Raw genomic sequence first — 12,891 nt, forward strand, 5'->3', positions numbered from 1 at the left:
CATTGGGTGGGAATGTGATTTCCTGATCATTCCCCACTTTCCAAGATTTCCATGCCCTGTAATATCCTCCAAAGTTACAGCAGATGGGAAGCCCCTGCAAGCACTGTCCCCTCATCTCCAACACCCTCACTCCCTGCCCTGTGACTAGTTGCTCCAAGCTGAGCCAAAGCTGCCTGGAATGATCTGTCACTGTGATTCCTGACAGTGTCTGCACAGCCCTCCCTGTGTTACAACTGCTGACTACACCTTGGGTTCCCTGGGTACCAGCCATATTCTGATGCCAAGGCAAAACTGTTTCTCATGACAATTTATTCAAGGGTGGCTTTTCTGATTGTGTCTGCATCTGAGTATCTGTGATTTCTAGCAAAGTTCATTCTATTAACTGTGTTTATCACTCTTTGGAATCTGTTCTCTGTGTAACCAAAGCAAGAGATTGATGTACAGTCAGAATGCTCCTTTCTGTGACCTGGCAGAATGCATTTAGATTCCTCGGAATATTCATCTTCCTTGTGTATTTTTCAGGAATGATCCAGGTTCATCCAGCATTCCCGGGACTGGTCAGGCTCAGCAGCTCACTGCTCCAGGTACTGTCTGCACTCTAACTAACTGATCATTGTCCATTTCAGAGACTCAAATGGAGAGAGTGTGAATCCTGGAGAGATATTCAGGGGCAGACTGTTACATTGAGTTAAACAGTTCTCCAGCACAGAATAAAGCCCTTTGGCCCATTGAGTCTGCATCAGTTGAAAACTATCCCTACCCCCCTCCTTAACCCTTCACACTTATTGCACAGATTGATGTCTTTGATAGATGAACCTTTTAACTTTCAGACCATTCAATGTAAATGAGTGAAAAGCTATGGGTTTCCAGTAAGGGAGCTGACCATGAAGCTTACTGGAGCTTAGAGCAATAGAGATGGAAATCTTCTCCTCTGTCACTGACCCTGGTTGGATTCTTGGAAAATAACCATTTCCGATTCCCTGAATCATCTGGCTGAGTAACTGGCTCGGCTCGGTCCTTGCTGCCTCGAGCTGTTCACGGCCAGTCTGTCTGCTGCTTCGATATGGGTCAAGGAAGAGTCCACTTGGGTGTCACACATCTCAAATGACTCCCAGTAGCTGGGCTGCTGTGGGGAACCTGAGGATCAGGTTCATGCTCTGGGGAGAGAGGTTCAATTTTCACCATGGCAACTTGTAGAATTTACATTTAATTATTAAATCTGGAATTGTAAACTCAACTCTGTGATGGTGGCCATCTGAATTAACATTAGTTGTTGTCTTAAAAAAAGTTCTGGTTCACCAGTCTCCTTCAGGGAAGCAAACGTACCATCCTTACCCAATCTGCCCGACAGGTGACTTCAGATCCCCATTTCAAACATCAGTGTGTCTTTTTAGGAGCGATTGAATGCAGTGCCTGACTCTGACTTGCTGCCCTCTGAAATGGCCAAGCAAGCCTCTCACTTCAAGGGTTTTCAGGGATGGGCAACAAACACTGGCCTTGCCAGTGAGACCCACGTGCCTTGCAAGGATATGAAACCAACCAAATCTGTTCTCACTCTCTTCTCAATCCCTGCATCCTCCAATGTTCCCCCCTGCCTCACCTCAACTCTTCACCAGTGTCCAATATTGAACATAGAGCATTGCAGTGCAGCACAGGCCCTTTGGCCCTCGATGTTGTGCCGACCTGTGAAACCAATCTGAAGCCCATCAACCACTATTACATTTTCATCCATATGTTTATCCAATGACCATTAAAAGCCCTTCAAGTTGGCGAGTCGACTGCTGTTGCAGGCAGTGTGTTCCACGCTTATATGACTCTCTAAGTAAATAAGCTACCTCTGACATCTGTCCGATATTGATCCCCCCTCAATTTAAAGCTATGCCCCTTCATGCTAGCCATCACCATCTGAGGAATAAGGCTCTCACTGTCCACCCTATTTAACCCTCTGATTGTTTTATATGTTTCAATTAAGTCAGCTCTCACCCTTCTTCTCGCTGATGAAAACAGCCTCACGTCCCTCAGCCTTTCCTTGTAAGACCTTCCCTCCATACCAGGCAACATCCTCGTAAATCTCCTCTGCACCCTTTCCAAAGCTTCCACATCCTTCCTGTAATACGGTGACCAGATCTGCATTCAATACTCCAATTGCAGCCACACCAGAGTTTTGTACAGCTGCAGCATGATCTGATGGTTCCAAAACTCAATCCCTTCACTAATACAAGCTAACACATCGTATGCCTTCTTAGCAACTCTGTCAATCTGGATAGCAACTTTCAGAGATCTATGTGCATGGATACCGAGAACTCTCTGCTCATCTACACTACCAAGAATCTTACCATTAGCCCAGTACTCTGTACTCCTGTTACTCCTTCCAAAGTGAATCGCCTCACACTTTTCCACATTTATCTCCATTTGCCACCTCTCAGCCCAGCTCTGCAGTTTATCTATGTCTCTCTTTAACCTACAACATCCTTCAACATGATCCACAACTCCACCAACCTTAGTGTCATCTGCAAATTTACTAACCCATCCATCAACACCCTCACCCTGGTCATCCACAAACATGACCCAAAACAGATCCTTGCATACGCCATTAGTAATTGAACTCCTGGATAAACATCTCCCAGCAACTACCACTCTCTGTCTCCTTTCAGATAGCCAATTTCTGATCCAAACAATTAAATCACCCTCAATCCCATGCCTTCGTATTTTGTGCAGTAGTCTACCATGGGCAACCTTATCAAATGCCTTATTGAAATCCATATACACCAAATCAACAGCTTCCCCCCCCATCCACCTGTTTGTTCACCTTCTCAAAGAACTCAATAAGTTGTGAGGCACGACCTACCCTTCACAAAACCGTGTTGACTATCCCTAATCAACTTATTCCTTTCCAGATGATTATAAATCTTACCTCTTACCTTTTGCAACACGTTACCCTCGTTACTCACTGGTCTATAATTACCAGGGTTGTCTCTACTCCCCTTCTTGAACAATGGAACAACATTTTCCCTCCTCCAATCTTCTGGCACCATTCCTGTCGACAATGACAACGTAAAGATCAAAGTGAAAGGCTCATCAATCTCCTCCCTGGCTTTCCAGAGAACCCATGGTAAATCCCATCCCACTTGTCTATTTTCACACTTTCCCGAATTGCTAACACCTCCTCCTTGTGACCATCAATCCCATCTCGTCTAGTGGCCTGTATCTCAGTATTACCCTCGACAACATTACCTTTATCTTGTGTGAATACTGAGGAAAAATATTCATTTACCGCTTCCCCTATCTCCTCTGACTCGATGTACAACTTCCCACTACTATCCTTGATTGGCCCTAGTCTTACTCTTGTCATTCTTTTATTCCTGATATCCCTATGGAAAGCCTGAGGGTTTCCTTGATCCTATCTGACAATGATGTCTTATGTCCCCTCCTGGCTCTTCTTAGCTCTCTCTTTAGGTCTTTCCTGGCTAACTTGTCACTCTCAAGCGCCCTAACTGAGCCTTCACATCTCATCCTAACATAAGCCTTCTTCTTCCTCTTGACAAGAAATTCAACTGCCTGAGTAAACCACGGCTCCTGCACTCAGCAACCTCCTCCCTGTCTGACAGGTACAGATGTATCAAGGACCCACAGTAACTGTTCCTTGTATAAGCTGCACATTTCAATTGTGCCCATCCCGTCCAGTTTCCTTGCCCATCTCATGCATCCTAAATCTTGCCTAATCACATCGTAGTTGCCTTTCCTCCAGCTCATAACTCTTGTCCTGTAATGTATACCCATCCCTTTCCATTGCTAAAATAAACTTAACCAATTTGTGGTCACTATCACGAAAGTGCTCACCTACCTCCAAATTGTACACCTGGTCAGGTTCATTATCCAGTACCAAATCTGACATGGCCTCGTCCCTTGTTGGCCTGTGTGTGTACTGTGTCAGGAAACCCTCCTGCACACATTGGACAACAACTGACCCATCTAAAGTAGTTGAACTATAGTATTCCTAGTCAATATTTGGAAAGTTAAAGACTCCCATAACAACTACTTTGTCACTCTTGCTCCTGTCCAGAATCACCTTTGCAATCCTTTCCTCTACATCTCTGGAACTACTTGGAGGCCTATAGACAACTCCCGACAGGGTGACCTCTCCTTTCCTGTTTCTAACCTCAGCCCCTACTACCTCAGTAGAGAGTCCTAAAATGTCCTCTCAGCAATCATAATACTGTCCTTGACTAACAATGCCACTGCACACCCCCTCCCTCCACCTTACCATCTTCCCTGTTCTTACTGAAACATCTAAATCCTGGAACTGCAACAACCATCCCTGTCCCTATTCTACCTATATCTCCAAAATGGCTACAACATTGAAGTCCCAGGTACCAACCAATGCTGCAAGTCCAATATTTCACCTGCACCAATCACATGTCTAATTCAGAGAATTATGTGGTGTCCACTAAGCTGTTGCTGATATTTAAGGACAAACCTGTCGATGCGTGGACCCTTATCATTCCTGTTTGTGTTACAGATCAGGACAGTTCCATCCTCTATGCCGAGATTGACAGCAACAGAACAGGTAAATGGCTGCACCTTAAAGGTTTTGAGCAATTGTCTAATTGATATTCAGATTCTATAATCAAACTAAGAGAACATTTTGTCTTTGTTAAAGGTGGCAAGAGATTCACAAACAGTCAGTCAGAAGGCCGTGAGTCAACGTTTGTTTCTATATTGAGAAAATATATCGTTTCAAATCATTCCCACTCCCCCATATCTTTAAGAGCTGATTTCACTGTGGGTCTGGTTTCCTGAGGAGGAGTTGCAGTGTTGATGTTTGAAGCTGCACTGGGAAACTGGTCAAGTCATAGAATTCGTGCCTGGCCACCGTAAGAGAATCATCCCAAATGAGAATCCCAGTTCAGTTTTAACTGACCTTGAATTCTCCCCTGATGAGGTCTTCATGATGCCAATCTGACCCAGTACCATTCCCTCAGAAGACGATTGTTGAAGGGTGGTCGGGCCTGATAAACGTGATTGAATTTTTAAGGAGTATTGAAAGATGGTTGATTGGGTGTTTGATATTGACCATCAATGCGGATGTTAGCAAGGTGTTTGGTGAAGTTCCACAAGGCAGACTGGTCACAAAATCACAGGTTCATGGAATCCAGGGGAAAGTGTCCAGATTGATCCAAAGCAGGAGACATTGAGTTATTGTGAGTGGGTAGTTTTGTGACTGCGATGCTGTTCCGAGTGCCACTCAGAACTAGTTCCCTCAGTGTTCAGGTTCTATCAAGGTTTGGGCATGTATGTAGGTGTCATGATTGAGAAACAAACAGACAAACTCAGCAGGTCTGGAGAAAAGAAATGGAAGAAAGCTACAACATGAAGGGACTTAGGAGTACATGTGCACAAAACAAAGGTGCAGAAGAGATTGAGCAGGATGTTCCCTGATTTGGTGTGCGTTAACTATCAGGAGAACTTGGTCAAACCTGGATTTATTTTTGTGAGAGTATTGGAGGGTGAGGGGAGACCTGACAGAAATACATCAATTTATGAGAGGCAGGGATAGGGGGGACAGTCAGTTTTTTTTCAAAGAGTGGAGATGTCATATACAAGCGGCATAAATTTAAGGTGAATGAGGAAAAATTTGAGGGTGATTTGTGAGGATAGCTTTTAACAAAGAGAATGGTAGATGTCTGGAACAGGCTACCAGGGGAGGTGATAGAAGCAGATATGTTAGCAACATTTAAGAGCCATTTAGACAGGCCCCTGAACAACAGGAACAGAGAGGGATGGACCATGTGCTGGGAAATGGGATTAGTTTAGAATGGCATCATGGTTTGCACTGACAGAGTGGACCAAAGGCCATTTTCCTGCACTGTACTGTTCCATGGTCTGTATTCTATGTTTAGAGAGACAGGAACCATCAACACATCTAAAACCCAGGAGAAAGTGTGGACTGCAGATGCTGGAAATCAGAGTCAAAATATGTGGTGCTGGAAAAGCACAGCCACTTCGCAGCATCTGAGAGGCAGGACAGTTGATATTTCACATATAAACCCTTCATCAGGAATGACTCTTCTGCTCCTTGGATGCTGCCTGACCGGCTGTGCTTTTCCAGCACCACCCATTTTGACTCCAGCATCTAAAACTCACTTGGATAAGGATTTGAAGAACATGAGTCTCCAGGGCTATGGACCAGGAGCTGGGCAGTGGGGTGTTCTAGAGAGCTCTTTATCAATCAACACATATACAATGGGCTGAATAGCCTCCTCCTCTTGTTCGGGAAATCTTCCAATATAAATCAATAGAAATTGCTGGAGAAACTCAGCAGATCTGGCAGCATCTGTGGAGAGAAACCAGAGTTAAAATTTCAAATCCAGTGATCCTTGTTCAGAACTGTCTGTAGCTGGGGAAAAGTGGTATCTATGGTAAAGACAGGTGGTGGGGGAGGGGAAAAGGAGTGAGCAGATAGGCTGAGATGGAGCCCAGAGAGAGTGAATGGAAGTCAGATCATCAAAAGGATGCCAGGGAGAATGAAATACTAATAGCAGGGATAATAAGTTGGTGAAAATGGTTTGGCTGTGCTGAAAACAACTCATGTCATGACAGGGCCTGAGGTGTGAGGATGGATAAAGCACATGGAATGGTGTGTCCTGGCTGTAAAAGTATTTAGAACTCAATACTGAGGCCAGGAGGCTGCAGGGTGCCCATGTGGAGAATGAGATGCTGTTCTTCCAACTTCCACTGAGCACCACTGGAGTGCTGTGGAAACGGTGGTTAATGATCCTCTGGATGTGGATGCTGGTGCGATGATAGATGAGGGCAAGGGAAGAGAAGTGATGAGGGCAGAAATGCAGGAGATGGGTGGGACATGGCTGAGGACCTTGTCAACCGTGGTGATGGAGAATCCTTGGTTGAGGATAAAGCAAGACATTTCGGAGATCCCCTGTGCAGAATGTGGCCCCATCAGACAGATGTGGTGTGCTTGGAGAAACTGGAAGAATGGAACAGAGTCTTTACAGGAAGCAGGGTGTGAGGATGGGGAGTCAAGGTAACTGTGGGAGTCAGTGAGTTTGGAATGAATATTGGTGGCCAGCCTATCCCCAGAAATAGAAACAGAGATGTCAAGGAAGGGAAGGGAGGAGTCAGAGATCAGGTGAAGGTGGGAACAGGGTGGATATTGGAACTGAAATTGATCAATTTTTCCAATTCTGGACGAGAGAGGGAAGCAGCACTGATGATGTCATTGACATACAGGAGAAAGAGTTGTGGGAGTGGCCTGAGGAGGCCTGGAATGAGGAATGTTCCACTTGCCCCACAATGACTGGGGCCCAGGTGGGTACTGGTGGCCACACCAGTGAAGAGGAGGTGGCTGGAGCTCACTAACCAGTAATTCTGACACTGACTTAAAGTGGCAAAAGAATCACAGATGTAGTTGGGAAGGGATGGACAAGGGGAGGAAAAATTCAGCCAAGGTCAGCAGAGATAAGTTCCCTCAGGCAGGAAGAAGCAGGAACACTGGGTCTGCCCGGGAATCCAGCTATAGATTTTGGGAAGAAGGTGGAAGTGGGCAAGTCAGGATTGTGGGAATGTGAGCTTGGAGGCTGTGGGGGTGGTGGGGAGAGCCTGTATGAGATGAACTTTGTGACTGTTGTGGACACAGCAGCCTGAGAGCAGTCAGTTTGGGGGACATAGGGGTGAATGGAGGAGGGCAGAGAAATTAAAATGACCCATGTAATGTTAGCAGTTCTTGATGGACAGGTAAAATCTCCAGTGTGAGATTATTGATGATCATTTCAATCCGTTCAACCACAACATTGATTACTCTTCTTGAGTCATTAAGGCTGTAGTTTGCCTTCTTATCAGGAGTAGCTCCCTTGTTCCTTGTTACACTCAGTGTTAGCACTCTCCTGTCTCCCAGGAACAGATCCTTGATGTTGCGTTGACTCCTTCTTCTCAGGGATGGCTAATTAACATGTTGCTTTTAATTCCTTGATAACAGTTTCTCCTTGTCCCTTTCATCTCAGTAACACTATATTTCAGAAAAAAGTCATTGTTCTAAACTCCAGGGGAACAAACCCAGCCTGTCCTCCCTCTCCTCATGAGACAACCTGCTTCTCAATCTCAGAAACCTCCTTTGAGCCAGCACCAATATCCTTCATTATGTACAGCATTTGAGATGTGATCTCAGAACTGCCTTGTATATATCTAAAATAACATGTTTACATTTAGATCCAATTTCTCTTTTATTCAAGGATAGCATTTTATTAACCTTCCTGATTCCATGGTGTAAGAGTATACCTACCTTTGTGACCCGTTTCCCAACGCATGTTAGAATACTGCAGTGGTTCTCCATTCACATATTTCTCTACTTTGTCCCTGTGATTAGTGTTTCTGCCCTGCCCAATGTCTGTACTCTGTGATCAATACAGGCTAATCCAACTCTCCTGTTAAGTGCTTTAACCAGATTATGACATCATGATTACATTGGGGTTTGGGGCAGCTTGCAGTAAGAAATTAGTTGACTGCAAATATAAAAATAGAGCTTCATCTGCTGTAAGGGGTTATTCAGTGCCCTGAGATCATGAAAAGTTCGGCATAAATGCATTTATTTTCATTCTTGTAATGAGAAATGCAACAACCAATTTGTGAAGAGTAATGTCCCACAAACAGCACTGTGTTCAATCAGTTAGCCTGTGTATTTTCATGATGCAGACTGAGGGATGAGTGATGGTGAGGACACAATGATCTGGGTTGAGGGATGAGTGACAAGGACACAGTAGAGAGCTCCTCTGTTCTTCATTGAAGTAATGCATGTGGAATTGTTCACACCCACCTGAGAAAGCAGGTCAGTGCAACCGTTAACATCTCAGCCACAAGATAACACTTTTGACATTGCAGCACTCCACTCGAACTGCTCCGAAGTCTCAGCATTGATCTTACGTTGTAGCCACTGGAATGGGGAATTGAACCCACAGCCTTCTAACTCCGAGGGGTATGTGGTGTCCACTGAGCTGTTGCTGATACCTAACAACACACCAACCGATAAATATCCCCTTATCATTCCTGTTTGTGTTACAGATGAGGACAGTTCCAGCTTCTGTGCCAAGATTGACAGCAACAGAACAGGGAAATGGCTGCACCTTGATGGTTTTGAGCTTTTGTCTAGATCTGAGATGAGATGAGTGACTGTTGTGGACAGAACAGCCTGAGAGTATTCAGTTCAGTGGGAGCTAGGAATGAATGGAGGAGGGCAGAGAAATACAAAGACCAGTGTCAGTTCTCAATGAACAGGTCAAGTGTGGCTTAAAGGCCAGAGGGAGGGGTCCAGGTGGAGGAAGAGAGTTGGAGGTGGGTGAAGGGGCCTGTGGGATGGACAGAGGACTCCTGTCCAAAGAAATGGGCACAGAGGCAAAGGCAACAGAAGAAGAGATCAACATCATGTCGTGTCTGATCTTCGGTGACGACGGAGTGCAAAGTGATTAAAACTGAGACCTTTGCTGAGTACAGAACGTTCAGCATCGGAGAAGGGATAGTGAATGTCCAACAAGAGGTGGAGGGAGGAGAATGGGGAGAGACAAGTGGGACAGTGGGTGGAGGAAGGTTCCAGAGGGGTGGGGGTAAATGGTATTGGGTGAATGAGCCGGAGAATTAAGTCGAACTGGGGCTCAGGACAGCTTTGAGACAATGTGAAGGGGTGCTGATGGAGAGAGAGGTCAAGAGTGTGTATATGATGGCACATAGCACTGAGTGTGGGTTTCAGGATGTGGTGAGAGCAGCTATCTGAGGAGTGATGGACATCATGGAGACAGCTGTGATCCTGGGTGGATTCAAAACACAAAGGATGAAACTCATTCACTGTTTGTATCAACTAATGACCCCATCCCGTCCCATCAATCCCTCTCATCCCCATAGCCTCGGTGCTAACACATGCTGTCTGACTACCAGCCTTTGGCCTTATCGAGAGTAGTGGGGACAAGGTAGGAGAGTGGAGCTGAGCAAGAACCAGATCAGTTATGGTCTTAATGAATTGTGGAGAAAACTCAATGGGCCATAGGGCTTACCCCTGCTGTGAAGTACGATGTACATATCTTCTTTAAATTGAAGCAGATGAGGTTCAAAGTTACTGGCTGTGTGGTTTGGAAATTGGCTTTGGGCCAGGAAGCAGAGCGCTGTGGTCTGTGGTTTTATTTCAGACGGGAGGGAAGTGTGCAGCGCTGGTGATATAATTCTCTTCTTGATCTTTGTGATTGATCTGCACTCAGGGATACAGGACAAACTCCAACGTTTGCAGATGATACAAAATTGAAAAACACAGTGAAGAGTAAGGAAAGTGCTCACAGGCTCTGGGGCATATAGGCTGGTGAAATGGCCAGCCAAATGAAAGTTAACACTGGGAAGAGTGAAGTGACACATCATGATAGGAAGAACAAAGAGAGGTGCGATAAATGGTGCAATTTTACAACGGTTACAGGAACAGAAAGATAGCAGAAATGCACATTGAGAAGTCTTTGAAGCTTGGAGGTTTAGTTGAAATGGATTAAAATAGGCAAAAGAAATGTTTGTTTTTATTGAATGGCACATGGAGTAGAAAAGCAAGGATGGACATTTCCAAAACATCAGCTTGAGCCCAGCTGCAGACATATGACCAATTCTGTGCACTATCCTTGAAGAAAGATGTTTTTGTACAAAGCAGATGAATCGAATGGTTCCAGAGAAGAGAGACTTCAGTTCTTTGGAGGAACTGGTGTTGTCTTTACAACAGAGAAGATTCAGGGGAGATTTGATTGGGCTGTGCCAATTCAAGACCAGTCTTTCGAAAGTAAGTCATAAGAAACTGTTTCCAAAGGCAGGACAGTCAGTTAGTAAATGGATCCAGGTAAAGGTGTTGATGAAAGAACCAGAGGTCACATGACAGATTAAATCCAGACCCAGGAAAGGACACGGGGTGTGTGACTAATTTCAATAGCTTTTTCAAAGGGCCAGCTCAGAGACAGGGGGCTGAGTGGTCTCCTCCTCTTATATATGATACGATACAACAGGAAGCTGATATTTCCTATTTTGCTGCCACTCTGGAGTGACATTCCACAACAGACATGTGTGATATGAGAGAGTTAACTGTGATCATACCTGTCAGAGACTGGAACAGTTAATTAATGAGTTCTGAGTCTCAGAACCATATTTATTTAACAAGGTGATTGTGAATTGAAATATTATAAAACATCCTGCACGATGGCCAAATGTTCACAAGCTGCAGTAGTTGGTTAATGAATTGAAGAAGTCCCAAACACAAGCAAGCAATGAAATGTTTCAAAAATACAGAGGCAAAAGCTTTTGAAGTTTGTGTCTTTGGAAGAACAGGGAATGTGTCCAAACACTGTTCAGGTTCCTGACCGTGAGGATGCAGTCACTGCATTCCTGTTCATTACTGCAGTTACATGGGATCACCACCACCTGCAAATTCCCTTCCAAACCACTCACTCTCTTTATTCAATCCATGCCTCCGATAATTTGGTAAACTTCTATCAGGTCACCCCTCAGCCTCTGACTTCCAAGTGAAAACAAATCAAGTTTGTGCAATCTCTCCTTATGGTATATATCCTCAAAACAGGCAAACACCTGGTAACCCTTTTCTGTCTTCTCTTCAAAGCCTCCACATCCTTCAGGCTGTGTGGCAATCAGAACTGTACGCAATATTCCAAATATGGTTGAACTAACTTCCTATTCAGCTGCAACATGACTTGTCAATTTTGAAACTCTGGGTCCCGATCAATGAAAGTGAGCAAGCCATATTCCTGTCAGGGTGAAAGGGAAGGCTGGTAACTATAGGGAATGCTGGATGACTAGAGAAATTGAGGGTTTGGTTAAGAAAAAGAAGGAAGCATATGTCGGGTACCGACAGGATAGATCGAGTGAATCTCAGAAGACTATAAAGAAAGTAGGAGAATACTTAAGAGGGAAGTCAGGAGGGCAAAACGGGGACATGAGATAGCTTTGGCAAATAGAATTAAGGAGAATCCAAAGGGCTTTTACAAATATATTAAGGACAAAAGGGTAACTAGGGAGAGAATCGGGCCCCTCAAAGATCAGCAAGACGGCCTTTGTGTGGAGCCACAGAAAATGGGGGAGATACTAAATGAATATTTTGCATCAGTATTTACTGTGGAAAAGGATATGGAAGATATAGACTGTATGGAAATAAATGGTGACATCTTGCAAAATGTCCAGATTACAGAGGAGGAAGTGCTAGATGTCTTGAAATGGTTAAAGGTGGATAAATCCCCAGGACCTGATCAGGTGTACCCGAGAACTCTGTGGGAAGCTAGAAGTGATTGCTGGGCCTCTTGCTGAGATATTTGTATCATCAACAGTCACAGGTGAGGTGCCGGAAGATTGGAGGTCAGCAAACGTGGTGCCACTGTTTAAGAAGGGTGGTAAGGACAAGCCAGGGAACTATAGACCAGTGAGCCTGATCTCGGTGGTGGGCAAGTTGTTGAAGGGAATCCTGAGGGACAGGATGTACATGTATTTGGAAAGGCAAGGACTGATTAGGGATAGTCGACATGGCTTTGTGCATGGGAAATCATGTCTCACAAACTTGATTGAATTTTTTAATGAAGTAACAAAGAAGATTGATGAGGGCAGAGCAGTAGATGTGATCTATATGGACTTCAGTAAGGCGTTCGACAAGGTTTCCCATGGGATACTGATTAGCAAGGTTAGATCTCATGGAATACAGGGAGAACTAGCCATTTGGATACAGAACTAGCTCAAAGGTAGAAGACAGAGGGTGCTGGAGGAGGGTTGTTTTTCAGACTGGAGGCCTGTGACCAGTGGAGTGCCACAGGGATCGGTGCTGGGACCTCTACTTTTTGTCATTTACATAAATGATTTGAATGC

General features: G+C 44.7%; 2 protein-coding genes across 2 annotated transcripts in view; both read left to right on the forward strand.

Annotated features, from left to right (window-relative positions):
* The window catches only part of LOC122546012 (uncharacterized), a 213,856-nt gene that overhangs the window by 147,637 nt on the left and 53,328 nt on the right, over positions 1-12,891 (forward strand). The gene's annotated exons all lie outside the window — the stretch shown is intronic.
* The window catches only part of LOC148152023 (sialic acid-binding Ig-like lectin 12), a 59,995-nt gene that overhangs the window by 38,825 nt on the left and 8,279 nt on the right, over positions 1-12,891 (forward strand). Inside the window, exons 6-8 of the mRNA XM_087974903.1 lie at positions 523-584; positions 4,520-4,567; positions 4,661-4,696. Of these exons, the coding sequence (XP_087831029.1) occupies positions 523-584; positions 4,520-4,567; positions 4,661-4,696 (146 nt within the window). The remainder of the gene's footprint in view (positions 1-522; positions 585-4,519; positions 4,568-4,660; positions 4,697-12,891) is intronic.

The sequence above is a fragment of the Chiloscyllium plagiosum genome, unplaced genomic scaffold, assembly GCF_037043375.1.
Source record: "Chiloscyllium plagiosum isolate Xiang-an unplaced genomic scaffold, Cpla_swu_hap1 HiC_scaffold_2, whole genome shotgun sequence".
Taxonomy (NCBI): Eukaryota; Metazoa; Chordata; class Chondrichthyes; order Orectolobiformes; family Hemiscylliidae; genus Chiloscyllium; species Chiloscyllium plagiosum.